Below are 25615 nucleotides of genomic sequence, written 5' to 3'. Positions count from 1 at the left end.
GGCGTTCGTCGGCTATGCATGCATACCCCTACTGATACCGAGTGCTTGCCTGAGTGGGTTGGTTGTGTTGTTTCATCATTCATTCGCCCACGTCTAGTTTTCTTCTTGACATCAACAAGCCGAGACTTGACCTGGATTTCTTTGACTCTTTTCCGTTTTTTCCTTTTCTCTTTCCATCTTACTGTTTGCACTTTCGTTGACATCGATACATCTGTAATTAATGATGGCGAGGATACCTGATACATAGACCACCTGTCTACTTCTACACTAGGTGGAGGTAGCAAGAATGATGAGCACTGGCTGCGTGCGTGATTGTTTTGGTCTCTGAGCCCAATCGTACTTTCAAGAGCATGTAGGTTGCTGCGCGGTCTAGATATGCGATGTGATCGAATGAGACGGATGAATGGGCATGCACTGGAGTAGTGTAGTTCAAGAGGTCAGGTAAGTTGTGTTGTGGTAATGGATATTGGGATGCAAGGTATTGAAAATGCGTAACCGACCAGATTAAGCAGATTATAATCATACTTTGAGAACTACAGATGCCGAAGGTTGATGATATAAAAGAAAAAAGGGTAGAAGACATGGTAGAGAAGAATAAGAAGCGAAGCGAAGTAAAGAAAAAATAAAGTTCAAATCAGACCCGACCAAACCAACAGCTCCTCTAGCTCCACTGCGCTCTTCACATTCCACCCCGTTTCAATTCGCTTTCACTTTCACCTTCACCTTCACCGCGCATACCCGCCCCCAGGCAACTCCTGGAACCGACTCTGGTGCTGAGCCTGAGCCTGAGCCTGAGCCTGAGCCTGCAACCCCGTCCCATCCGCCTCAACAGGCCCACTATACCCTGGAACCGTGCTCGACCCACCCAACTTGAACGGCGACGGGTTACTCATGTCCGAGACGGGCGGGCTGGGATATCCCGACCCAGTGCCCGGTGTGTATCCCGCGCCGGGAGGTAGTTGCTGCGAGTGCTGGTAGGCGGCTGCTTGGGAGCGGCGGCGGAGGTAGAATGCGGCGACGCCGGCGAGGGCAAGGGCAGGGACTCCCAGGCCAATGCCGACGCCTAGGCCGACTTTTGCGGAGGAGGAGAGGGAGTCACCGCCGTCGTCATCTGAGGGTGAGTCGGACGAGGGAGCTGTTGTTTCTGGTTCAGAGGTGGGAGAATCGGTTGGAGTTGAGGTTGTTGTGGTGCTTGTGATTGTTGATGTTGATGTTGGTGTTGTGGTGGTGGTTGAAGTCGAGGTTGAGGAATCAGAATCAGAGGCGTTGATGCGAAAGTAGGAGGAGTAGATGAATGGAGGGCCGCCATCTTCGGCGTTGTTTTCGTTCCAGAGGGTCAAAAAGAAGACGTCGTTCCACGAGAGATCGACATCAGGCCTCATGTCGTAGGTATATCTGTTTGGAGGATTTTCTTCAAAGTCTGAATGAAGGATTAGTATTCAAAGTATGGATTCTCAGTTGGCGATTTCACGCACCAAGAAGACGGATATACGAGGCGTTCTCATTCTGATACAGAAGAAGGCTGATCACTGTCCAGTTTGTGATCCAGCTGAAGACTTGGCTGTCGCCCTCTTGGTAGATAGGATAGTCTTCCGTGTGGTTACCGCTGGCGAGCTGGTCGGCTTGCGAGCCAGGGTTGATAAAGAAGTTCGATTGCGCATGGGCGAGGCTGGCAACAGAGGCCAGAAAGGGGACGAGTGACTTCATTTTCTCTCGAAACCGTCTATGCTTACCATCCCAATGTAGGTAGTGGATCTTGTATAGGGCTGAATGGAGATAGTATAGACGTAAATCAAGAGAATTCAACCCAACATCAAATTATCCCCACGAGGTCGCTACAGGGGAAGAAGAAGTCTATGTCAACCCGCATGAGGGGAGGCTTTTGCCTTTTATTAGAACCCTTCCCTCGTGGCATCCTGCCGATTGTTTTAACAGGCCAACCGCCGGCGATGGAGTTTGAGGTTGGCCACCAAGCAAGTCTGGGCCATAAAATTAGCTCTCGACTCGCATGTAAACAGCGAGGCTGACGGGCCGAAGCACCCTTCCGGGGTCGAGCCTGGCGGAGAGCTGAAGACTGCCAAAGAAAGGTCGGACATGACCTGCCTGGTCGGAGGGATATTCAGAGTGCGACTTGCGAACGGAGTGTGTGTGGAACGTGCAGTTCTTCGTCAGAAAAGGGGGCTGAAGACGACATGTCTGCAAGAATAGAATAAAGTGTCGCAATTGAACCAATCGTCAGGCGCAATTAGTCGCTGGGATTCTGTCTGCAGCGACAATCAACTCGAGACTGCCGTTGGCTCGGCTTGGACTGTTTGTCGCTCTGGCGGGCTGACCTTGAGTGACCTGTCATCATTCATGGACGAACCGGCATCAGTGGAGGCGCGGGTTCTGCGCTAAACAGTGTTAGCGTAACGATTGGCGTGGATTGGCAGCGGAGACTGAAAGACAAGACAAGTCTGAAACTCGACGAACAAGCGTCATGGTGGGCAAAGAATGGCTCTGCCTGCGGTGCTGTGGAGAACCGTGGACTGGGAAACCTGGAAGGAGGCGACAATTTGAGAATTCCAGCCATCAGAGAGCAATGGAGACGGGTTGAATACCCTCATTATTTCCTTTCTCCCCATCTTCCAGTTTGATTAGTTGATAATCATATTTCCACTCCCGATGCGACTAAAAGACTCGTGGCTTAACCTTAAGCCGCGGAAGACGGTCTGGGTGGCGCTGGCCGCCATCTGCCTCAGCTGTACGCTGCTGCTGCTCTTCGTCGAGTACCAGCGAATCCCCCTGTCCTGGGACCGGCACAGCACCCTCAACCAGCAGCCAGTCACCCCTCCTTCTCTCTCCACTACTAATCCAACTGCCGAAAACACCACCACCACCTCCTCCTCCTCCCCCAACTATCATAACAATCAACCTCCGTACAACCCCAGCAATGCCGTTTCGGGCGACCGCCGTTGTCAAGCCTTTGCTGACCCGGGCAACGTTGTCTTTGTGATCAAGACCGGCGCTACAGAAGTCTACGAGAAGCTCCCAACACAACTCCTCACAACCCTCGGCTGCGTCCAGGACTTTCTCCTCTTCTCCGACCTCGACGAGCAAATCGGCCCGTACCGCCTCCGAGATACGCTCGCCGACTTTAATGAAACCCTCAAAGAAACACTCCCGGACTTTGAGCTGTACCGGTTGCAGCATGAGTTTCGACGAACTGGCCAGGACATGGCCAGTCTGAAGGGCGAGAAGGCTTGGAAACTCGACAAGTACAAGTTTCTGCACCTGGTTGAAAAGGCATGGCTAGAGCGCCCGGGTCGCGATTGGTACTTTTTCATCGAAACAGACACCTATGTCGTCTGGACGAACCTCATCCTCTGGCTTCAACGCATCTCCCCGCCGAAAGATCCGCTGTATCTCGGCTCGATCGCATACTTTAGAAACGATCCATTCGCACACGGCGGCAGCGGGATCGTCATATCAGGGAAGCTGCTCGAGCAGTTCATCGGCGGCGAGGCGGGACTCGCGAATAAATACGATGACGCGTTTCAAACGAATTGCTGCGGTGACTCTGTGCTCGCGAATACCATAAGGAAGGAGCTCGATATTGAAGTCAAGAATATGCGGCCGCAGATTAACGGCGAAAAGCCATCTACTCTCCCCTTTGGTCCGTCGCACTGGTGCCAGCCCGTTGTGACGATGCACCATCTCCACCCGCGCGAGCGAACTGCCATTTTCGATTTCGAACAAGCCAGGCTGGACCTTACTGTACGCTCTTTCAAACGTTTCCCCTCCTACAATCCCACCCAGTTAACCCAGCCACTAACACTCTAATCCTATAGAAACCCCTAACCTTTGCCGAACTCTCTAATCTTCCCTTCCCCTCCCCGACCACCCGCGAATACGAAGAAGACTGGGACAACCTTTCGGAAATCCGCATCGAATTTGCCGGCGAGATCAGCAACAGCCTCGAAACCTGCCGCGACGCCTGCAAAGGGCTAGAACAATGCTTCCAATGGCGCTACAGCTCCAGCGGCGAATGCGATGTCTCGACGCAATTTTTCAGACTCGGCGGCATGAGGAAGCCCGAGGATAATGGAACGAAGAGGTGGTATTCGGGATGGAACGTGGAGGAGATTGAGAAATGGAGGGCGGGGAATGAGTGCAAGGAGGTTGAGTGGGTGGAGCCGTATTGATTTGCGGGTCATGAAATAGAGGGTGCAATGGAGGGGATAGATCTCATCAAGTGAGTGAAGTGAGTGGTGGCAGGAGCCATGCACATATTGCTCGATCGAGGCTGGGACTCGGCTCTCTATCCCCCCACCAGATGGATTTTGGAACACTGGACATTTTGCATATGCATATATATATACATACCAGAAGGCTGGAACTATCTAGACTACGCAAAGAAATGGACATACATCGCTCTGTTCTTTTCGGAGTTACTTGAATCAATATATCTTACTCCGAATTAGATCAGCTCAGTTTGCGCGTGAAAGCTTCAGACATGAGAAAATGCCGAACTTAGATGTAGTGGTAAGAATACAGTAGAAAAGCCAGTTCTAGAGTCTTTGTCTTATGTACAGGAAAAGTAGATACACGCGTTCCGTTCCAATCATTCATATCCAACCATACACGTGGAATAAAAGCAACGCCTAGGTAACAAAATCTGGATAAAACGTGAACAAGTTTGCTCAAGTTAAAGTTTAATGTAAAGCGTAATGGTTTATCGGTGGTGAGAAGTGGACGAAGAGAAAGGTCAGAGTAAGAGAGGAAGGGGGAAAAAGAACCAAATCATGAAGCAACCGACTCCTTCGCAGCAGCAGGCGGGTTTTGGCCCTCCTCGCCGCCCTGGTCGTTCTTCCACGAACCCGCATACTGATGCGATACCAGATAAGGGCCTTGATCTGTCGGCTTGCCGCCCTGCAACGCAGCAAACGCCGCTTGCGGGAGTACGAGAATGTCACCGATGAGTTTCGGCTTCTTGAGACCGCCAATGTCTTTTTTCGTGACCTCTTGACCCAATTCCTTGGAGACACTCTCTAGCAGCGCGACTGTGATTGCCTGCGGACCCGTGACCTTGACGACGTCCTCGCCTTCGATCATTAATTTGGTGAGACCCGATAAGGGCACGTGGTGTTCAATCGCGGCGGTCTTGAGCTGCTTAACGACGTACTCGATCACAGCCTTAAAGTGCTGGAGGTGAGGCTTTGCCATGACGGTCCAGGAAGTAAATTGGTGGCCGTCAAACTCAATGCCAACGACGATGTTGATGGGGTTCTTGTCTGCATTGTCTGCGAGTTCCTTGGGGATCCATTCGCTCACGGGAACGTCGTCGACAACGTCGAGGTCGGACCAAATGCCACCGTCGGCGTACATGATGAGGACGCGCAAGAAGTCGGCCTTGAGGATGGGCACGGTCAGGGCCATGTATGCTTCGAGAATCTCGGGCCAGTAGGCGTAGCGTTCACGGACGTACTGGTCGGCGCTGTCATCGGTGAGGAGTTCGTGACGGAAGTGAGGGTTCTTTTGGAGCCAGATGTTCATGAGTTCCTGGGCGTGCTCGCTGACACCCTTGGGGCCGCATTTGTGCCAGATCTTGGCGGGGAAGTCGGGAATCGCTTGGTGGGCGAGGAGTGGTTTAATGGACAATTCAGAGGTCGTGTCATCGTCTTGGGTCTGGGTGTGCGTTGGAGTTTGAGGATTCGAGGGAATGGTCTTGTCGTCGGGAGTAATGGTCGTTGTGGCGGTCACAGTTTGGGTGACGGTGACGGTTGCGGGTTCGACTTTCGTGTCAAGGGTCGCCGTCGGGAGGGAGGTTTGCAAGGACATATCACGGTAGGCTTCGTTCTCGGAATTCAGCCGGCCGACTCGCTGGAAGAGGTACAGATTGAAGATGAGCATGACGAGGACAACGAGCGCCACATAGCGGCTGGGGCTGTTCATGAGCCCAGCCATTTTGATCCGAACAGTGAAGAGAAAGAAGGAGAGAGGAAAGGGACCAAGCGTGAGTGAAGAAGTTAGATTGAAAAAAAAGATCCGGGATAGAAGAAAAAAGAGCGTGACTGAAAAGGCAGAGAGTTCAGGAGGAAAAGAATGGGCGCTGGACAAAATGCTGAGAGAATCAACAAGAACACATGGCTGAGACTATCGCCTGGAGTAAGCTGAAGGCGTCCGGCTAGACCTCTGGAAAAAGCTGTCAAGAGAGATCAAATGAGAGATGCTAATGCAGGGGCCCCCGTCGCTGCTGAAATTAAGGTGGAGGAGCAAATTCAAGGACTCGGCACTGCGCGGGATCCAAATCTCCTAAAGGTCTCAGTGGTGAGCAACTCCAGATTATTTCAAGTATCAAAGGAGTCTGAAAAGTGGAAAAGCGGAAGCTAGAAAACCAGAAAACCAGAAAGCCAGAAAGCCTGGATCAGGACGGAAAGTCAGCCGCTTGAAGGCTAATTTTGGGAAACGGGATCCTCAGGGAGAGAAATCTTGTCTAGATCTGATTGGAAGAAAGTTTGGCCGTCGCAGCTTTAACTTGAGTCTTGGTCGTTGTGTGTGGCGCCGTCGAGACGACCGCCAGACCCTTTTTGCTCCCTGCAGCAGTGCGGGCAGCACTGCCACCGGGGGCAATCCTTTACTTTAATTGGCCCCTCGCTCGCCATCATGGTCGTCACCATTTGGATGAATCATCGATGAGACACTGTCAAGAACGTCAGAGCCCCGACCGCCATCGCGTCCACCGCTGTGGCCAGCGTTGGCTCAACCACTGGCGCAAAGAACGGCGAATGGTTACTCGGCAGCTCATTCACGGCCTCCTTTTGGACAGCTTCATCCCAGATCTTCGCATCAACCCCTCCGAAAGTCCACATTACATACGGTGCCCCCGCCGCTGTCGCCAATAACGTAAAGTCCTCGCTCGCCGCCGAAGGTTCCGTCTCCACCAGATTCTCTCCGAAATATGACCCGAACGTCCCCCGCAAAGCTTCAACCGCCTGATCATCATTTATCGTCGCCGGCGCGGTAAATGTGCGCGTCATGGTCGGCTTCAAATCCTCTGGCACGCCTGCAGCGGCACACTCTGCCTCCACAATCCGCTTAACCGCCGCAACTACTCGCGCGTGGACTTTCGCATCATAACTCCGGACACTCAATTTCAAATCTAGCTGATCTGGAATGATGTTAGGCGCATGGCCCGCCTGGATACTTCCGCAGGTAACAACCGCCAGTTCGCCCGGCGTCACCTCGCGGCTTACGATGCTCTGCAGCCGCGTGACGATTGACGCCCCGATCACGATGGGATCGATACAGGTCTGTGGTGCTGAGCCGTGTCCACCGCGTCCAAAGATCCGAACATCAAAGGCGTCTGTTGCGGTTAGGAGGCGGCCGGCACGGATGCTTACGGTGCCCGTTTTCATGCGCATGACGTGCTGCGCTAGGACGATGGAGGGTTTGGGAACCTTGTCGTAAAGCCCGTCGTCGAGCATGGCTTGCGCGCCGGAGAGCTCTTCCTCCGCGGGCTGGAAGATGAGGACTAACGTCCCGGTCCACTGGGACTTGGCCGATGAGAGGAGCTCAGCGGCGCCTAGCAGACTTGCGACGTGGGTATCGTGGCCGCAGGCGTGCATGACAGAGACTTTGATGCCGTCTTTGTTCTTGGTTGTTTTTCGGCTGGCGTATGATAGGTCTGTCTTCTCCTCTAATGGGAGGGCGTCCATGTCTGCGCGGAGTAGCACTGTAGGCCCTGAGCCATTCTTGAGCACAGCAGCGACCCCGTACCCACCTATGTGTGTCTGGACTTCATACCCAAGGCGCTGGAGATGGTGTGCGACGGCGGCGGAGGTCTGTTCCTCTTGCCCCGATAGCTCAGGCTCACTGTGCAGCTTGCGATAAATGGTCTCGTAATGCTCCAAGTCCGGACGGTACTTATCGACGATATCCTGTAAGGCGTTACTCTGGGGATCTATCCAGGTCAGCGCTGCTTCGCAGGTGAGTAGGCATTGGGGACTTTTACCGAGGAGCTGCATGATGGTCTGGTGACGGTAAGAGATACTGGCAAAGTGAACATCTTGACAAACCTGGGGTTCTACCCCTCTTTTAAGAGTGGTCTCACAGTGCTCACTCACATCGACGCGAACGGACAGCCGCAATCCGGATCTGCAACTCCACCTCCAATAACTTGGAGCATCTCCTGGACCGCCTGATTGGGCCATGAGGCGACCCTCGGCAAGCCGTCCACTCGGAAGTCCGTGTGGTTGTCCTATACTTGATTGAAGTGAGTGGCAAGGACAGGGTGGAATTTGTTGATATCAAAGGGCAGATCAATGCTGACGTCAAATTCTAGGTGGTTTGAACCCTCATCTAAGGTCGGCCTCCAGCTTAACTCGAAGTTATACACGATGCGCGCATACTCCTATCGACCACACATCAAGCCCTGTCTGTCATTTGCAAGCGTTCATCTACACGACCTTAAGAATGTCTTCCAGTCCCTAGTTTCACTACTATCTCCCCCAACCTTGATTCTTTCGAAACAAAAACTACGCTCTATATTGAGGTATCTTTCGCCGCACACGCCAAAATGAATTCTCCATCATTTTGAGCAGCTCCTCGTCACGGAGTCGCGGCTCCCAGAGTCCGAGTTACTGTGGCGTACCTCTCCACATCCATAAGTCCAGTGACTATGAGCACCTCAACCTTTAGGGTAAGTCTTTTACCAAAGGATTTTACCGACACGCCGCACAGTATCAACAAGCCCCCCACCCCCCTCGACGATGCCTTTCGCTGGTTCATCTTTGATTCAAGGTCTACCTTAAAAGCAGACTTGTGGCATTATGGTGTTTATATCCCGATGAGATTAAATGCCTACTTACACGTTCTTCCACTGATCGTCCGCCATTTCCATTTACATCGACCTCGACTATCCTGGGACTATATGGGTTTCCTCTTCGAAACAGCCATTTTTAGATACGAGTCAGGCATCAGTATGCTCGGGCCTTTTTATTTGCCCTATATTCTATCCGTGCTATTTATGGCCCTGGATAAGATTTCGGAAGACAGGTTCAGATCGATATCTTGCGTAGCCTGGATATAGTTTCCACGAGCTCCAAATGAATCAAGTCACATTCTTTTCTTTGACTCACGTCTTTATCTTTTAACCTCCTCCTCATCTCTTATATCCCTCCTTTTCTCCGTCTCTTTCTCTTTCTCTTGCTTCCATCTTCATCCTGAGACATCATCGTTATCATCCAACTGCCATTCAATACAAGCTCAGTATAACTCGAGCTACACACGATTTTGCCTTTCAGCTAGTTTGAGGTCCTCCACATACTTTACGATCCTTCATTCTACAGACCGTCTTGTTACTAAATTCTTCCTACGTACCTACCTACCGGAACCACGATATCATCAGAAATCACGCTATAATCGAACCTCACAATGTACAACGAAAAAGAGCAAGCGATGGGGGATTACCTTGCCAAGGAATCCCTTCTCAAAGAGTGCAAGCAGTACTTTCTCATGGGAGCCGGGGCATACTACCTTGTAAGCCATCTCTACCACTCATTTCTCCACGCCCCATCAAGTATTGCATCCATGCTTCGTTCGAGCTATCTGACTAACCCATTCCTTCGTATTAGACACCCATAAACGAGGCGCAGGCACAATTTTTACCTTTCTGTCCTGGATAAGGCCCTTTGACGGCTCGCTGGACTACACACTTGATAATCTCCCGTGGGAGATCTATAATTAAGAAGATGGAAAGCCGAATACCACAGATACTCTCTACCAGAGAAAAGAGAAGGTAGTGGAAGTTGAAAACTATGAGATGGAGGACGACGATGAGGCCGACAACGACGACGACTTAGACGATGAGTACTGCGATGACGACAGGGATTATCTGGGGCCCTTGGACGTTGAGCCACTCAATGAAATGCATGATTTCATTCAGGCGGTAGAAAGTGTGGTCCAAGAGCACCGAGGGCAACCAGAGCCACCACGACTCTCACCGCGTATGGAGTTTTCAAAGCCTATATTCGGCATCTACAACCCGAAGACGTTCTGATCAGGGCACTGTGTCTTTCGGCCACAGACCGTTTCAATCAACAATACAAACTTTAGGCGGTCAACAGCACATGATGCTTAGGATACTTGTATGGAGTTTTGGGTGATCTTTCTGTCTTGATGTTCTTAAGCGAGAGAGGTTTCATTGGTTTTGGATGTTAAGGGTTGTCTGTCCAGGCGCAACCTGACTGTCTATTCAAAAGAGGTTTGCATGTTATTTTTCATTATTCTGCTTGGCTTCCTAGGTACACCTGGTGTTGAGTTCATGTCGTGTTTTACTATCTTGATCTATAACTAGTACAGGTCACTTTCCTCGCTGACTCTCCATCGCTGTAACGACGGGCATGGTCCTCGCTAGGTAGGGTGTCAGATATCAATATCGAAACGTCATATATATCTACCAGATGAAATAAAGTACTAGTACGCTACCAATAAAACTGATGCGTCAAAGATAGCTTAATCAGTAACCGTTTCTACAGTGAGTATTGGCACTGGGCAGAGGCCATAGGAATAAAACAGGGAATAAAGCACCCTTGAAACGGTCACCAATCATAGACTGAAAGCATAGCCAGTAAGCAACCCCGTCGCACCATTTAGTCCCCATCTGGCGTCCGGCCGGACGCCTATCTCGCAAATGGCAACGCTGCCGGTTTCTACCCAACCGAATTGTGCTACTCCAATTCCCATTTCACCTTAGTAGTTGGTACGTATCTAGCAGGCACCGAACGCGCCGACAACTTGTCAGAAATACCAGGTTACACCCCGGTTGCAATCTAGATCGGGAATTTTTCTCCACACAGGCTTGTTTTTTAGTTTCCCGTCGCGTCAGTCAACAAGATTTTTAGAGAATGTCAGCCGCATGATAAATTAGATTGACCATGCTGCTTGTCCATTCTTATTTCATGCCCGTCTTCTTCTCCTGTTATCTTTCTTTTGGTACAGCCTCAAAACCACAGATCCGACTGCAATGGCCGGTGAAACCACCCCTCTTCTAAGAGCATCTCCCCAGAGAAACAGCAGACAGGCCCACTGGATCTTATTCGTCCTCTCCATCGTCATAGTCACAATCGACTTTGCGGGCTATCTTTCCGTCGCTCCCCAGACGCAAATCCTCGAGGACATCATCTGTCGCGATCTTCACCCCGATTCCATCGCATCATCTTCATCAACATGCAAGGACGCCGACGTCCAGAGCGAACTATCGCTCATTATCGGATGGACAGAGACTTTTAATCAGCTGCCGGGGATTATTCTCGCCCTGCCATTTGGTTTTATGGCTGATCGAGTAGGAAGGAAGAAAGTCACCATTCTAAGTCTGGTTGGGCTCATCTTGCAGGAGGTTGCGCTGAGAATTATCTGTTCGCCCCCTCCCCCCCGGTGTTACACTTTGATATTCGGGAACACAGATTGACTTGGGTGTACAGGTTGGAACAGTCCTGCCATTCCGCCTCGGGCCATCTGGTTCACAGCGTTATTCCAGATCTGTGGCGGCGGAGCACAAATCGCTGCCTCGATGGTCTTCACCATGTTAACGGATATCTATCCAGTTGAGAAACGGTCTCTCATGCCCTCTCCCACTAGCCCTGTCATCAGTTTTGCTGAATTATAAACTGACACGATCCAGCACGAACAAATTCTTCATCATCGCTGCAGCAGCTCTCGGGACTCAAATCATAGCCAACCCTATCAGTGCGTGGCTAATGACCAGATCGCCCTGGCTACCGTATCTCCTCACTTTGGCCTGTGAGTTCTTTGGCCTCACTGTGCTGCTGTTTATACCAGAGACGCTGCCTAAAAATTTACACGGGGATGACGAGACCACATCACAAAGCGCAGCGGATGAGCATGGGAGCGAGGGCACGCAGGATGGTATCTTCAGCGCGGTTTTCCGTTCCGCATTAACCCAATTGCTGCGTATACGCGAATTCATATGGAACGACAAGACCGTCTTTGCAATCTCAGCTGCATTCTTCGCAGCCAATGTTGGCGACCAGGCACTGAGGTTGGCACTGCAGTATGCATCAAAGAGGTTCGGCTGGTCAGTGGCAAAGGTCTGTCTCCACTTACATGTCTTTTCCCCAGACATCTGTCAAAAGTCCTAACGTATCAAAAGGCCAGCATCCTCCTCTCATTGAAAGGGATCATAAACTTCGTGCTCCTCCTACTAATCCTTCCAGTAATCTCCCACCTCCTCACCACCTACTTCCGCCTCGCCCCGATTCCAAAGGACCTCCTGATCGCACGCACCAGCGCCGCCCTCCTTGTCATCGGCTTCATCCTCATGGCCCTCGCCCCAGAGCCCATCCTCTTCATCATGGGAATCTCCATCCTCTCGCTGGGCTGGGGCTTCTACGCGGCACTGCGCAGCGTCGCCAGCGCCCTCGTGAGCGAGGACCATATCGGCCTGCTGAATACCACTATTGCGCTTGTACAGGGGCTGGGAGCTGTTGTGGCGGGGCCGGCGCTAGCTGGGGCGTTCAATCAGGGTATGAGGATGGGTGGCGCGTGGATTGGTTTGCCGTATCTTGTGGGGGCGGTTTTGGTTGGGGCGGCCGGGGGCGTTACGGCGGTTGTGAGCCTTGAGTCGAGGTAAGAATGGAGGGAGAGCGAAGAGGATGGTATCCACCAGTAGGAGTGGCTAATATTTTGATATATACTTGGGACTTGGGCGATAGAATTCGTCTTGACAGGATAAACATAGATCTTGGAGGAATACGAGTACCTGGCCATGTTGTTGTCAGTCTATAATTAGATACTGAGGAAAATCAGGAAATGACCAAGTCTGAGCTGCATAATAACTATACATAGCCGTGTCAGCCGCGCTAGAGACTTCTGGGCCGCTCGGCTTTATCTATTTTCGCTGTGTCCCAGTTCTTAGAAACAGCTTTCGCACAACTTCGAGTTGCTTCCAGCACCAGGAAACCCAGGTTAACCAACCAAGCGCTCCGGAGCTCGGGCTCTTCTTCAAATATGTAGATATATATACTGCTACATAGAATAGAGTCTAGGATGTACCAACCTACGGCCTACTTTATTTATCCTTAGGGTAATGGCAGGACCGCCTTATGTTGGATGCGTCAGCCTATCTATTCGGCAGCTCCGAAGCTATAAGGTGCGCAAGGCTCTGGTAGTACTATTTTCTCTCTTCTAGTGAAGGTGGACGTAGATAATATCTATCTCTGTAAAGATGTCTATACACTTGGTGACATTAGAACCAGTATAGATGTGGGGGCCCACCTTTCGTCAGTAAGCTTCACCATATACTAGGTATGGTACTCCAAGCTAGCACACAAACATTGAAAGTACGTGTTGAGACGCTACTGAAAAATTGTATAGAAGCAGGAGTTGGGCGGCGATAGATACTAGGTATTTATAGCACAGAAGATCAGCCAACATATGATAAGTGTAGAGTCACTCAATATTCTCAGTAGTCCACTAAGGCTGTCAGCCACCAGCGCTTACCCAGAGTCAAGTTATGCTTGAGTGGTGCTATTGTCTACCTGTATTAATTATATTGTCGCAACGTTCTGCTTGTGGGGCTTGGAAGAGGTCGGCCTGGTTCGTCAGGCAAATTCACACTGCAGCCAAGCCTGAACTTTCTGTCAAAAGTAATATAGACCTGGTCCATATACTGAAGAGCAGTTCGAGCTGTCCCTTCCTACGATAGATTGTTGCCATACTCAAGGGACGTACACCCCTCGTGGCTTGGTTCGCACTTTGAAGTAGGGCTGCAGGTTACAAGTGGATACCTCCACGATCCACGGTTAGAACTTAGCGGTGCGCTGGTACCTGTGGAGCGCGCATATCCACAATTTCGAGATCCGGACCACAAAAAAATTTTCATTCCTACTTCCCATTAAGATTAATACACATGCACAAGGAAAAAAATGAAAGCCCAACGCGGGGGTTGAACCCGCAACCTTGAGATTAAGAGTCTCACGCTCTGCCGATTGAGCTAGCCGGGCTGGTTGTTGAAGAGCAATGCAGTAGAGTGGTATAGAATCGGGAAGCAGCTTTGGATTCCACCAGACCCCTAGATTCTTCAACAATGTACCCCAAATAAGAAGAGAAATGTGCAAGGTACGTGCAGCATCAGCTTTTGGGGGCCGGAAGATCAGGCGCCCTGAGAAATCTTGGAGCCTGCCTTGATCTCGACTGGAATCCCTGGGGGAGGAGAAATAATGGGAGAAGTGCTCTGCTTTTCCTGGCACAATATATTTTTAGAAGTGACCAGGTTGCGCGTTCGTGTCCCAGGAGTTGAACATGCGGATGAAGGCGTTAAGGTTCTGGCGCCTAGTGCCATATCTCAAATAGGATCAGGCAATGTTAGGAAAAGGGGATTCAGAGCGCCTCGATATCGAAGCTCGAGTTTCAATCTGGACGGTTTGAGCTCGAAATACTGGACATCAGCATCAAGGAGTGAGATGGAGTGAAACATCCCGGCGCTAGAGGCTTGTTGCAAGGAGAGAGCCAACGAGGTCCGAGGAGGCGATGAATCTCTGGTTTCGTGCATCCGCGCGCGTCAGTGTCAGCACGTCAAGTGTGCAACGGGCTGTTTTCCCCAGAGGCAAGTTGATGTGCAGGTGGTCCTGTGCTCTCTGACGTCTCTCAGAGGCTCGCTCGTAAGAACATGATGATCATAATCTCGCGGATGTGGCTGGAGCACGTCATGGATTGGTAAGAACAAGAAAAGTCGCACGAAGGCTTGACGTGAAAGGGGCTGTGTCGAATCTCACTAACCACAGCTCGTTAGTGTTGAGGCTTGAGGCTGAACAATTGAGGCTGAGACGACCCCCGAGTCCCGACTTTCGACTTTCGGCAACGTCTCGTCCTCGACTCCTCCTCAGGGTCCTGACGCTTGGACACCATATCTGCGACGACGGTCGACGATTATTCTTGGAAACCGACAAAAATAGATGGGAAGATGTTGGTACCGGCAGAGTGGTTCCAACGGACAGCGTCTCAGGACAACGATCGCGGCTAGGAAAGCGGTTGCAGAGCGAATGGCATCACAATGCCGCTACATGTAGAAGCAGCCGTTCAGGGGCTCCAAGAATCGTAAACCAGGATTATTGTGCGGACAATGACGGCAGGATTGCATATCGATGCAGAGGATCTCGAGTTGGAGTGTTAGACAGAGTGGCAGGCACGACCAGTGAAGCGGAGGTGTGGCACAGGAGGCCTCATGGACTGAGGCGCAGATACGAGGCTCAAGCCACAGCAGAGATACGGACGAGCAAATTGGGATGACTCCTCGACGCCGACTGCTGAGAGAGGAAAAGCACGCATGCGTGAGGATGGGACAAGCAGACCGACAGAAAGCAGCGCCCTGGCCAATCAGGGGCACGGGAGGCCCTCCAAAGAGCGAACTCTTGTCAAAAAACCGCCTTTCCGCCGCCCTTGCTCTGGCACTGCCTGCAGCTAGCATGTGCGCTAAGTTAGCCTGAAGGTCGAGTCATCTGCGACCAGGCAGCCATCCGGCCCACACTACTGTAGGAACTGCTCGCGATCATTCTGCTTTCCCCTTCCTCCACCATCAACATCACCTGCAGCTCCAGTTCCCCCCTCCATTATGGCTTTTTCCTGTGACCAATGCCGTCATTCCAATTTTAGTCCCCGACTGGGAGGGGTCCACAATTGGAACTTGGATGCCTCTTGCGGATCTATATAGTCCACTCTCTCCCCCTCAGTCTTGCTTCACTTTCTCTCATACCAGAACACATCTACTCTTGACTACACTTGATCACTATCTCTATCATATTTAAACGCTCACACCGTCACGCTGTCGCCTTACTTCTCATCTCGTATTTCCTGGCCTCCCATCTCCGTCAGGGAGACACTCTACCGTCGCAGCTTTCCCTCCGTTACGAGACCTCGTCTACGACGGACCGCAAGCATGCCTGCCCCCCTACTCACTGTTGCTGAGCCCGTTCTGCCCGTGCGAGAGCTCGGGGCAGATGAGCAATATGTCATGACTGCCTTTGAACGTCACGCCAACCACTGCTACCAGTGCAATGACCCTCTCCAAGTCCAACAGGAGGACCGCGCACTCTGTGACCGTGGACACCAATATGCCATCGACGTTGCCGCCTATCTGTACTCGAAGAATGGAAAGGCCTACTCCGTCATCGACCGTGACCTCAACCAGCCTACACTCGTCAAGATCCCACGCGACTACGTCGCTACCCGCGGGCTTCTCCTCGCCATCGAGGATGGACTCCGTCTGCAGCGCAAGGAAAAGGTTCGCAAGCCGGTGATTGTTGACGAGCCCGGCGCACCAATCATCAGCTACGACCGCACATACCCCGTCCCTCCTCGTCGCACATCAACGTTTACAGAGATCATCGAGCGCGAGCCCCGCAAGAGCCGCCGTGTCATCGTCTACCCTTCCCCTCACCGTGGCTCCCCAAGCAGGGGATCCTTGTACGACTCCGACGCCGCTGACCGCGTTGAGCGAGTCAAGGAGTCTTCGCGCGTCTACCGCAAGACTGACTACCGTCGCTGATTAATCGCGCCAACCTCTGTTGTTCCGCTACGTTCTCCCGTCAATACGACCCATGGTTCCTGTCACACCGCAGCCAGGTGCTCCCACATACACCCACGGGCCGGGGCTATGCCCCGGACCCTTCCCATACCCCATTAGAGTGAACCGGATTCACCCCGCACTTCTATTCTAAGGGTTGGCCTCCATGCGAGTTGCTACTCCCATGACTTGATTGACTCCAGAGGAGCCCCTCCCTGAGAGCAATCGCTGTTCGAATCACGTTTTGTCTCTCGCCATCAAAGTCCAAGCTTACGACACTACGGAGTTACAAACCACAAGAGAAAACGCACTGAAAAAAGTCGATAACCCCCTCAAAAAGCGATAAAAAGACCTTCGAAGTCAAACCTCGGGTTTCTTGCTTGCTTGATCTTCACTTGATTCTCACTGGATAATCCGCATGAGTCACTCATGCAAGTACTATGCACGAAGGATGTCCCGCTCCAAAGGATGGGATTCGGCCACAGCTATTGGATATGACTGATTCATGTACTTTCCTTACACAATACTTTCCTTTGTTCTTGACTGGGTAGTTTTATGATCAATGAAAGCATCCTGATTCGATGCACATACAAAACTGAATATCCACTTCCCTCTCTCTATTTCCCACTGAATGAGGCCTCCCACTAGCAATCCAGACCCCGCACCTCTGCATCCCTAGCTCTCGAAGCTCCCCAACTCGAATCGAAACTAGGCAATAACTTTGCTCACCTAGGTATCTACCCCTCTTTCAGGCAGTGACTCACTGTTTCCGATTTCCGTCCGTTCCTCTCCCCAAGGGCCAGAATCACCTATTCAGCTACAGCCTATCTTCTTGCATGACGATTAAGAATTGGCTAATCCAAGTCCGGGCGTGATACACCCTGCATATGCGATGAGAGTGGATGCATCCACCTCCGATCCCAAATCCCGACCCAATAATCGCCAGACAAATTCCGCGTTAGCCTGCGGCTCAAGAGAAGTCGCCACAGCGAACGGAAAACGACGGGAAACTCCGTCTATCAATGATAACTATGTACGTATGTACGCACGTACATTGTGAGACGACTCGGCAATGTCCGATTCTACCTTACCACTTTCCCCCTTCTAGCCTTTGTGCAACACTCCAGAGTTATCACACCCTGCCTAGGAGCTCATACAATTATCGGTTTGGCTTGTTTGAGAGTCAATGAGAGTGGGAGGGTCCCCGGTGGGGCGGTGCAAGGCGTTTCCAATCGGACCGGGGTGGGTTCAGCTGGGGTGTGCTTTAGGCTGATTTCCGGTGACAGGGATGAATTTGAGGTTCTTAGTAAGTGGTCTGGATCTTGGGACACTACGTAGTGACGACGACGATAGTTCACAGTATCACCCAGTAAGAGGGGGTTCGTGTTGGTTTTGTTGGTTGTGTGTGTATTCCTATTGCATTATTCCAGGACGCTTTCAGCTGGTTGTGCTTGTTGTCTGGTCTGGTCGAGTCGGCCTCAAGGGCCAGCAACGATATACGTCTCATCTTATGTCTCGCTGGAGAGTTCCATGACCGCAGATTCATTGGCATACCCTCCTTCACATCTTCTGTGGCTACTAGAGTGTCTGCTTTGCGGCAGTTCCTTGAAACATCAAGAAGCCTGCATTGACGGATAAGATAATAATTGTCTGTTTATTTTATTGTAAGGAGCGATTTTCTTGCATCTCGTGGCGTTTGCTTTCTTTTCCTAAATGCATGCAATGTGGATCGTGGCGAGTGCTGCCTAGTAGACACCTACTTTCATGGATTGACTGCTGAATTTCGTGGAATGAAGAATGCCTACCTCTGCCCGTTTTCCAGGTACGTTCGTCGAGCACGTTCAACCGAAGACTAGGGAAGTCAAGAGAAGAGACTTTAGTTCAAGCCTGGTGATTGCCCATGAGGTGTCTGAGCGACCAGGTATCAAAAGTCGCTACAGTACCCGGTACACAAACCTTATCCTGAGAAACAGCTTTCTGTGGCACATTTCAAAAGGGTCGAGTTGGAGGACACGAGTCCTTATCTCGCCGCCGTCCACATGGAGAACAGGGTGACTAGGCCTTAGATTGTTGTTGAAATTCCTTTGTAAGCGCTACGCACACTGTACGCATGTGTAATGGAACAGAGACTTCGGGCCGGGCATATGGCCTGTTGGTGCCAATTTGGCATCATGCTTAAACAACCCATAGCATTGCATGGATTGCGATGAGGGAGAGCCCGAAACTTCCCACGACTGAGAATACAGCCCAAGCTCGAAATTTTGTCGCTGATATTCCTTCTGAGGACCTGTAATTAGGGGCGGAACATATTTGGCTTTTGCGTGACCAGTAACGGTAGGATTGCCGGACGTGATTGATAATGCTGACACACGAGCGAATCCTCGTGCCTGAGCAGCAGAGGCCTTTCTTTCGGAACAACCAGGAAGATAAAAGTAAATGCCAGCTGAGTAACTGCGGCAGCAGCCAAATAGGCTGACTTCGGAGTCCCGGATGACATATCCTTCTCACTCGAAGACGGGGGAAATAAGGAAGGTGCCGATTTCACGAAGAACCAACCATTAAATCGCCTGCTTTTCCCTACGTGTTCCGAGTATGTGGAGCGTTCTAATGATCGGCAGGAAGCTGGTCGCCTGACGCTCAAAGAGCAATCTGCCTTGGAAGAAAGGCAGCATGGAGGGCAGCCTAGTTGTCCTGCCTAAACGATTCCGGACCCCGATTCTGCCTGGAAAGTAACCGAACCCCGCATGTGTGGGATGAATGTCTCAAGCTCGGAGGGAGAGAAGGTTTATAGTCCCAGATTCGAGATATTCATGGTGTCGTTCAGGCCCCCGTCGGTGCACAAAGAGTGCCATGTGACCAGGCGGGATAGATTCGGAATGCCGTTGATCTGCCTCACAAAGATGAGGAGTGTTGCTCCCGCGCGGATGGATCCGAGACTAAGGCAGAGAACAGACCACCCTCCTTCCGAGGGTTCATTGCAGGATCAGGATTCTCTGGTAAAGTGGTCATGCGGCCCGTCATATGTCCCCTGTAGTGATGGGATCTCTTCCTTGTGATCATAATCGGGGTGCTATAGCCCTGTTCTTGAAGTGTAAGCGCAAAAAGTGAAGTCGCTGTCGAAGGTGGAATAGGTTGATGTGCGGAGTAAACCCAAGAGCTGAGAGTTAGATGAGACTCGAAGTTCGAGTTGATTGTTGTCGCCAATCCCCCAGCCACAGCAACACGTGATTTGCCCTATATACCATCCCAGGAAAGGATCATTGAAATGCATGGGCCTGCATCTTCTAGTGTACTAAAACCTTTGTCCTTGTTCTTATCACTATCATAAATGTCCAAAGTTCACATTTTAGTCGGCCACATTGCGACCTCATAGGTCACAATTTGAAGAAGAAAAAGCTTACTTCTGCCGGCTTTGCGGAAGTACAAAGCGCGCCGAAGATCTTGCCTTCAGTTCTATTACAGCCGCACTTACTCAGAGACTCAGGGAGTTAATGAGTCTGATTTATCTAATCACTGAGTAGCATCGTAGAATCAATAACCATGAGATTATAGAGTCTGTTAGGGCGGCTCAAGTATGTCCCTCAGTAAGGCGCACTATTCCTGTTTCGGTCTGTATATCACGTGCGGTCTACCTCAACTTCTTCCGCACCTCCGCAAACCTCCATCTTCAAAAGTTCCTGAACAAACCTCGACTTACCCTCGTGCCGTCGTTCCAGTCGCCAAAATGGCCAAGAAAAGTACGTTCTAACCCCGCAATTTTTTGTTCACTCGCAAAGTTCCCAGATTTGTCACGCGGAGTCCGCCCGTGCGACCGGAGGAAAGAATTGAAGCCAAAGCACAACGCAGAAGCCAACACCAAAACTGACCTCGACACTCTCTAGGCAAGTCACGTACGGTCGCCGTTCGGCTGATCTCCATGGCAATGACCGGATACTACCGAACAATGATCCGACCGCGCACACACCGCCCCTTGAGTATGTTGAAGTACGACCCTGTTGTCAAGAAGCAAGTGCTGTTTCTTGAGGCGACGAAGGGTGGGAGGGCGAAATGATCTATTCTCCAAATTCCCTTTCGCAATTGGAAATTGGTCGTTCACGTTGGCTTAATCAGACAACATAACCCCTCGCCTCGCCGTTTCCGTTCGACCTCACACTCGATTCCTCCCCTCGATTACATCCTATTCACCACCACTCGAGCGGACGACGTATCCGATGCTGCGCTCCGATTTCGATAAACGACGGTCATGTACATTAGACACAGCGGCAAGAGCAGCTTTTGAAACTACGCTTGCGTGCTATCTCATTCTTGGAGCTGTATAGGTATTCCGGTGTTTCATTCTGGCGTTTATAGCAAGACAGCTTTGGTCAATCGATATATTCTATACCATATGGTCCTAGCCTATAACTTCACTTTGATCTCCGGCTCAGATTTGCCAACCCCTTATAATGACCCGACTCTCCACAATCATGCTAAGTATATGGTAAGTAAGTTCCATGATTATCGCACCTCGCGAGCCTCTTGATGCAGGGCGTTCAAGCACCTTGGCTGAAGCGAGCACTGTATTTTTCGGCTACGGACGTTAACAATGCCCAATCGCACGCAAAGGGATGAAACTTACCCCGTGTATGCCGTGCCGACTTTCTGAGGCGTCGTGCCGGGCCCGTCTGGTTAGACATTGCGTCCGACGAGCGAGTGCGGCTGCTTCCAGAGGCCAACCTCGTAGGGCTTGTTCCTCGGGGATACAGTTCGGCTCCAGTTCTTGCCTGAGGCACAGTATTGGAGAGTGCTGGGCAGGTCTTTGCCTTCTTATTCTTTCCTGTTTCGCCACACTCTTCCAGGTCATCCATCTGGGACGACCCTGCTTCGCAAGAGTTTGTCTTTTGTTGCCCAGTCAACGTTTCCCGTTGGCGTTTGCTGTACGTCCACCGGTTGGTCCGTGTTGGGTGACTGCCATTCAGCGATAACACCACGAGGCCGGGGTCGCCGTTCACCTGCGAGTCCGGAGATTGGAGATCGTCGTCCTCAGCTGTCGATTTCCGTGTCTCAAAGGAGACTTTTCTTCCTGCACCAGATTGTCTTTGCTGTATGGGCGTCTGTTCCACCACAGCTTCTTGATGAATTTGTTCCTGAACATACTCCGCAGGAGGGCGTTGTATATTCGAAGCGCGATAAAGCTGCGGCTCTCGGGTTTTATGCTGAGACTCAGCATTTGCAAAGGGACTATCTTTCTCCGGCCTCGCGGGGACCACGAGCTCTTTGGCTGATAGTGCTCTTTCCGGTGTCTGTATAAGCATACTAGAGATATCGAAAGGCTCGTTCTCGACCGTCAAACAATCAGTGGGCTCTAATCCTTGCATAATGCTCGAAAATGGGACGATCACTCCTGCTTGGTCTGATGGCGAGAGAGCCTCACAATTCTCGACTGGCGTTATAGGCTCGCTAGCCCACAAGTTCATGTGCATCGCATCGTCCATGGTTTGGGTTCCTTGGTCCGTTCGAAAACACGTGTCTGTCGATGCCTGCGCTGAATCTTGGTTGACTTGCTCTGATCGCTTCGCGTTCACTGACTGCATAATAGCGCCTAGTTGGGCCAAAGCTTCGGGTAGTGGCTGCTCTAACTGCGCGATATCCAGCTGGAGGAGAGTGTCTCTGGCCTCCTTGATCTCGGATTCTAATCTTTGGACTTTTGCATACAGGGCGTGAGCTTCCGATTTAGCGTCCGACATGCTTGCTTCAAGATTTTTCCTCGCAATATTCGCATTTTCAAGCTCCCTGGCTAGCTCATCACGCTCCTCCTCCTTCTTGGCCAGGTCAGAACGAAGCGTTGACAGACTATCTTGCAGGGCATGCAGTGAATGCTGAGTTTCGGTCATGGCTCTCGTACGTTCATTCTCAAGACCATCAGACCGTCTGTTGGTTTCGGCAAGTTGAAGTTGCAGGGAGATTTGCTGGGATGTAAGGACAGCTTCCTGGTCGCTCAGCTTGGCAATTTCTGCCTCTTGTTTCCCCAAGTTTGAAATGCATTCTTTTCGGGATTCTTCGAGGTCATGAATCCGCATTTGCCGCTCCGTGAGCTACCCCGTTAGCAAAGACACGCGAGTAATGGCTCATGTGGGCACCTACCAAGGATTCTAGATCTTTGCGTTGCTCTCTGGATGAAGTTTCAACCTCGGCCTATTCAATGTGAGTGCCATATTTCCCATTCCACATCGGTAGTATCTTACCAATTTGCGTTGATTTTGAGCCAGCTGTTCCTTGACCTTTTCCATATTGATTTCAAATGCAGCCTTCTCCATTATCAACGCATGGAGTTGCCGCTCAAAATCTGCTTTACATTGCTCACGAGAACGAGCAATCGCGTGATCTTGATCTTCTCGTGCTTTGGCCTCGGCCGCCTGAAGCTTCTCTTGCAAAACTATAGCCTGCGATTCGAACTTTGCAGCGTTTAGCTCCACTTGGTGTGCCTGCGCGGTTACCTTGAGCAGTTCGTGGTGCTTCTCGAAACTGTCTGCCCGCTGGGCTTCCAATTTCTCTTCAGTCACCTTCAGCTTTGACGAGAGTTGTTGTATCTCATTTTCGAGATTTAGCTTTTCAGAGATGTGCACATAATTCTGGCCAAACTGCTCTGGTAATTTGGCATCAGACAGGCTCCTCCCCAGCCTGTCCATCTGTTGTTCGAGACTAGCTTCGCTTTGTCGTAGTTCGTCAAAGCCAAGCCTAAAAGTCTCGAGCGCGGGAACTGTCTCATCTAGCTTCGATTCCAGATTGATGCAACGGACTCCGCTGGCCGAAAGTTCGGTGAGCAGCGCCGAGCCCTCGCTTACGCTGGTTTTGAAGAGTTGGAGCTGCGCCTCCAGGTCCTCCATCTTCTTGCCAGTGAGGTTACAGTTCTCTCTGATGTCTTGTGTCAACTGACGAGTCGTCGAATCAATTCTTGGTGCAAAAAGTCAGAAACCACGGTAACCAGCGGTCGTGAATTAGGGTCTTACCGAGACTCAAATGCGGCGATAATTTTTTCATATTGCTGTACGTCTATCTTGTTGTTCGCAAGATTTTCAGCAGTGCTCCGGACCAAGGCCATAAGTTCTTCCACCTTCTGGCCAAAGTCCTCGCTGAAAAAATGAGACACCTCGCAATCATCGGCTTTGGCTCTAAATGCAGCTTCCAGTTTTCTCGTCATTTCCAGTTGGCCCGACCTGACGAGTTCTAATTTCTTGTCGTGAGTCCGTGAGCAATTCTGGATGTATAATTCGAGCAGGTGGGACCTTTTCTTCTCGTCCGCCAGCTGACCATGGGCATACCGAGCTCTTTCGTCTGCATGCTTGAGCTCCTGACGCAAAGAGGCAACCGTGCTTTCCGACTCCATAAGACAACCTCGCCTATCACGGGAAGTATGGGAGATCCGAGCCAGTTGTGCTTTCACATCCTCGATGGTCTCCGATATCTCTTTTCGTTCTTTGTCCAGGGACTTTCGAGTCGCCTTGAGATGGATCGCCTCGCCGCGGAGGTTCTGGTAGTCCGTCCCGAGTTCGTTGAGGAAGATTTTGATCTTTGCCAGTCTTGACTTCCATGAGTCTGTTTGTGACTTGTAGGCTCTAGCCTCGTTCGTTCTCTGCTTTAGCTTACTGCTAAGCTTCTGAAGCTCCTCATGCAGCGCCTTGTTTTCGTCTTGCAGAGTTACCACCTTTGCCTCCATTTCCTTTTGCATATGAGAAGCCACCGCCTCACTCTCCTCGCGAGCCCTCAATCGGCTGATCAGCTGCTGAAACAAAACCTCTTCTGGCACCTGTGAATTCTTGCTGTCCGAGGGTACCCGTGATCCTCGCTTATTCGTCCTTTTCTTCTCGCCCGGTCGTCTCTTGACCACTTTCCATTGGCTGTGAGGAGAATGCGCTTCGGGTAAGCAAGTGGTCTCCAGCTCCAGATTGTCACCGGAGGGTGCCCCGTCAAGCTCCTCAACATCGTCAGGAGCGTCAAGTGGTCCATGCTTTCCAGTGTTAGAGTCCAGTAGTACAGGTACTTTGCCAGCAACGTACATTCTTTCGAAACACAGCAAGAGATTCCGAATCTACCCATTGAGTTAGGAGGAAGTAGAACTCCGAATTCGGAACGTACCTTGAAGACTATAATCCGGCTGGCGATTGGGGCCGCAAGTGGGCTCAGTATGTGCGGGCTGGCTTTCCTCACACTCAGCTGTACGCTGAAGGTCCAACCTCGGTCTTTCCCCGGGCCCTGTTGAAAGCGGATTCTTCGAATTTGAGCCTTGCGCTGGTGCAGTTAAGGTTGATGGCCTTTCTGTGTTATGAGAGTGTGAGCGCGTTGGAGGGTGTGTGCGTCTAGAAGATTAATGATCAGCACGAATCAGTGGTTCGTTGAGATTCAGATACCACAAACTTTGTCTGCTGTTCTCTAGTTGAGCACTCGCTAATAGCTTGACCACTTTGGTCTGACGTATCATGAGGGACGGGGACAGAAGCACATGTTCTCGGAGGTTGTAGCGAAAAGGGCCTTGAATTCTGCGCAGGCTTTGCAAAGCTGAAAGCCATAGCATCGATCCCTGAGCCTTGTGGGCGCTCCATGAGCAACGGTGACTGCTGCCTTTGACCTGGAGGCCAGGTCAAGTCTGCCCCATCTTCTAGTACGGTGTCAAGCTTCGGTGAAGCGACGTTGTTGGTTGCTTCCATTATTTGCAAGAGCAAAAGCTCCTCGTTTGGTTCGTATCCATTGCTTTCGTACTCATTGCCATCAAGCTCTGTTGTCGTCATCGCCGCCATCGACGTTGGAGGCTCTCCGGTTCCTAAGGTATTAGTTTCGTTCTCCATTGGATACTTGGTGAAACTGTCGGCGCGGATGCTGGGCTCTGGGTTGGTAAGCGTTGTTGGTTTAGCTAGATATGATTGTCATTCCAGGGATAGATGCGTTGAATGCAGAGACTCATTCAAAACAGAATTGGAGACGATGATGGCCACAAGGAGAGATTGCATGATGATTGAGGTGAGCTCTGGGAATGAGGCCTTTTGGGAAGGAGCGTGCCCGAAAGGGCAGGAACGTCCT

General features: G+C 51.1%; 9 protein-coding genes and 1 non-coding gene across 10 annotated transcripts; 4 read left to right on the top strand and 6 right to left on the bottom strand.

The window, feature by feature from the left end:
- Window positions 1-370: 370 nt before the first annotated feature.
- BJX68DRAFT_122246 (uncharacterized protein) lies at window positions 371-1817 on the bottom strand. The gene is made up of 2 exons (XM_071036140.1): window positions 1476-1817; window positions 371-1420 (listed from the first exon to the last, which is right to left on the bottom strand). The coding sequence occupies exons 1-2, from the start codon at window positions 1705-1707 to the stop codon at window positions 726-728; spliced, it is 927 nt and encodes a 308-aa protein (XP_070897384.1). The 5' UTR covers window positions 1708-1817; the 3' UTR covers window positions 371-725.
- A 730-nt stretch (window positions 1818-2547) lies between these two features.
- On the top strand, window positions 2548-4491 carry BJX68DRAFT_122224 (glycosyltransferase family 31 protein). The gene is made up of 2 exons (XM_071036139.1): window positions 2548-3756; window positions 3831-4491. The coding sequence occupies exons 1-2, from the start codon at window positions 2665-2667 to the stop codon at window positions 4182-4184; spliced, it is 1446 nt and encodes a 481-aa protein (XP_070897383.1). The 5' UTR covers window positions 2548-2664; the 3' UTR covers window positions 4185-4491.
- Window position 4492: 1 nt separating this feature from the next.
- BJX68DRAFT_122220 (uncharacterized protein) lies at window positions 4493-6536 on the bottom strand. Its single transcript, XM_071036138.1, has one exon. It carries the CDS (start codon window positions 5944-5946, stop codon window positions 4783-4785), a length of 1164 nt encoding a protein of 387 aa, XP_070897382.1. The 5' UTR covers window positions 5947-6536; the 3' UTR covers window positions 4493-4782.
- A 26-nt stretch (window positions 6537-6562) lies between these two features.
- BJX68DRAFT_240530 (putative zinc metallopeptidase) lies at window positions 6563-8346 on the bottom strand. Its single transcript, XM_071040695.1, has one exon. The coding sequence runs from the start codon at window positions 8190-8192 to the stop codon at window positions 6669-6671; it is 1524 nt and encodes a 507-aa protein (XP_070897381.1). The 5' UTR covers window positions 8193-8346; the 3' UTR covers window positions 6563-6668.
- Window positions 8347-10828: 2482 nt separating this feature from the next.
- On the top strand, window positions 10829-12829 carry BJX68DRAFT_240524 (putative MFS transporter). The gene is made up of 4 exons (XM_071040694.1): window positions 10829-11396; window positions 11463-11595; window positions 11663-12089; window positions 12152-12829. Exons 1-4 carry the CDS (start codon window positions 11006-11008, stop codon window positions 12629-12631), a joined length of 1431 nt encoding a protein of 476 aa, XP_070897380.1. The 5' UTR covers window positions 10829-11005; the 3' UTR covers window positions 12632-12829.
- Window positions 12830-13930: 1101 nt separating this feature from the next.
- Window positions 13931-14003, bottom strand: BJX68DRAFT_t116. The gene has a single exon. It is a non-coding gene; the product is annotated as a tRNA-Lys (tRNA).
- A 762-nt stretch (window positions 14004-14765) lies between these two features.
- Window positions 14766-15508, bottom strand: BJX68DRAFT_122179 (uncharacterized protein). The gene has a single exon (XM_071036137.1). The coding sequence runs from the start codon at window positions 15464-15466 to the stop codon at window positions 15059-15061; it is 408 nt and encodes a 135-aa protein (XP_070897379.1). The 5' UTR covers window positions 15467-15508; the 3' UTR covers window positions 14766-15058.
- On the top strand, window positions 15452-17161 carry BJX68DRAFT_240520 (uncharacterized protein). Its single transcript, XM_071040693.1, has one exon. The coding sequence runs from the start codon at window positions 15935-15937 to the stop codon at window positions 16541-16543; it is 609 nt and encodes a 202-aa protein (XP_070897378.1). The 5' UTR covers window positions 15452-15934; the 3' UTR covers window positions 16544-17161.
- A 3077-nt stretch (window positions 17162-20238) lies between these two features.
- On the top strand, window positions 20239-20969 carry BJX68DRAFT_240516 (mitochondrial 54S ribosomal protein bL33m). Its single transcript, XM_071040692.1, has 2 exons — window positions 20239-20298; window positions 20443-20969. Exons 1-2 carry the CDS (start codon window positions 20286-20288, stop codon window positions 20610-20612), a joined length of 183 nt encoding a protein of 60 aa, XP_070897377.1. The 5' UTR covers window positions 20239-20285; the 3' UTR covers window positions 20613-20969.
- A 124-nt stretch (window positions 20970-21093) lies between these two features.
- BJX68DRAFT_277023 (uncharacterized protein) lies at window positions 21094-25556 on the bottom strand (the record flags this gene model as incomplete). Its single annotated transcript, XM_071048256.1, has 6 exons — window positions 24956-25556; window positions 23551-24438; window positions 22786-23494; window positions 22685-22735; window positions 21180-22635; window positions 21094-21131 (listed from the first exon to the last, which is right to left on the bottom strand). Exons 1-6 carry the CDS (start codon window positions 25381-25383, stop codon window positions 21094-21096), a joined length of 3570 nt encoding a protein of 1189 aa, XP_070897376.1. The 5' UTR covers window positions 25384-25556.
- Between the last annotated feature and the right edge of the window lie 59 nt (window positions 25557-25615).

This window comes from Aspergillus pseudodeflectus (genome assembly GCF_044049435.1).
Source record: "Aspergillus pseudodeflectus strain CBS 756.74 chromosome Unknown BJX68scaffold_31, whole genome shotgun sequence".
NCBI lineage: Eukaryota > Fungi > Ascomycota > Eurotiomycetes > Eurotiales > Aspergillaceae > Aspergillus > Aspergillus pseudodeflectus.
The sequence above is the reverse complement of the archived record's forward strand: the minus strand, read 5'-3'. Positions and strand labels throughout refer to the sequence as shown.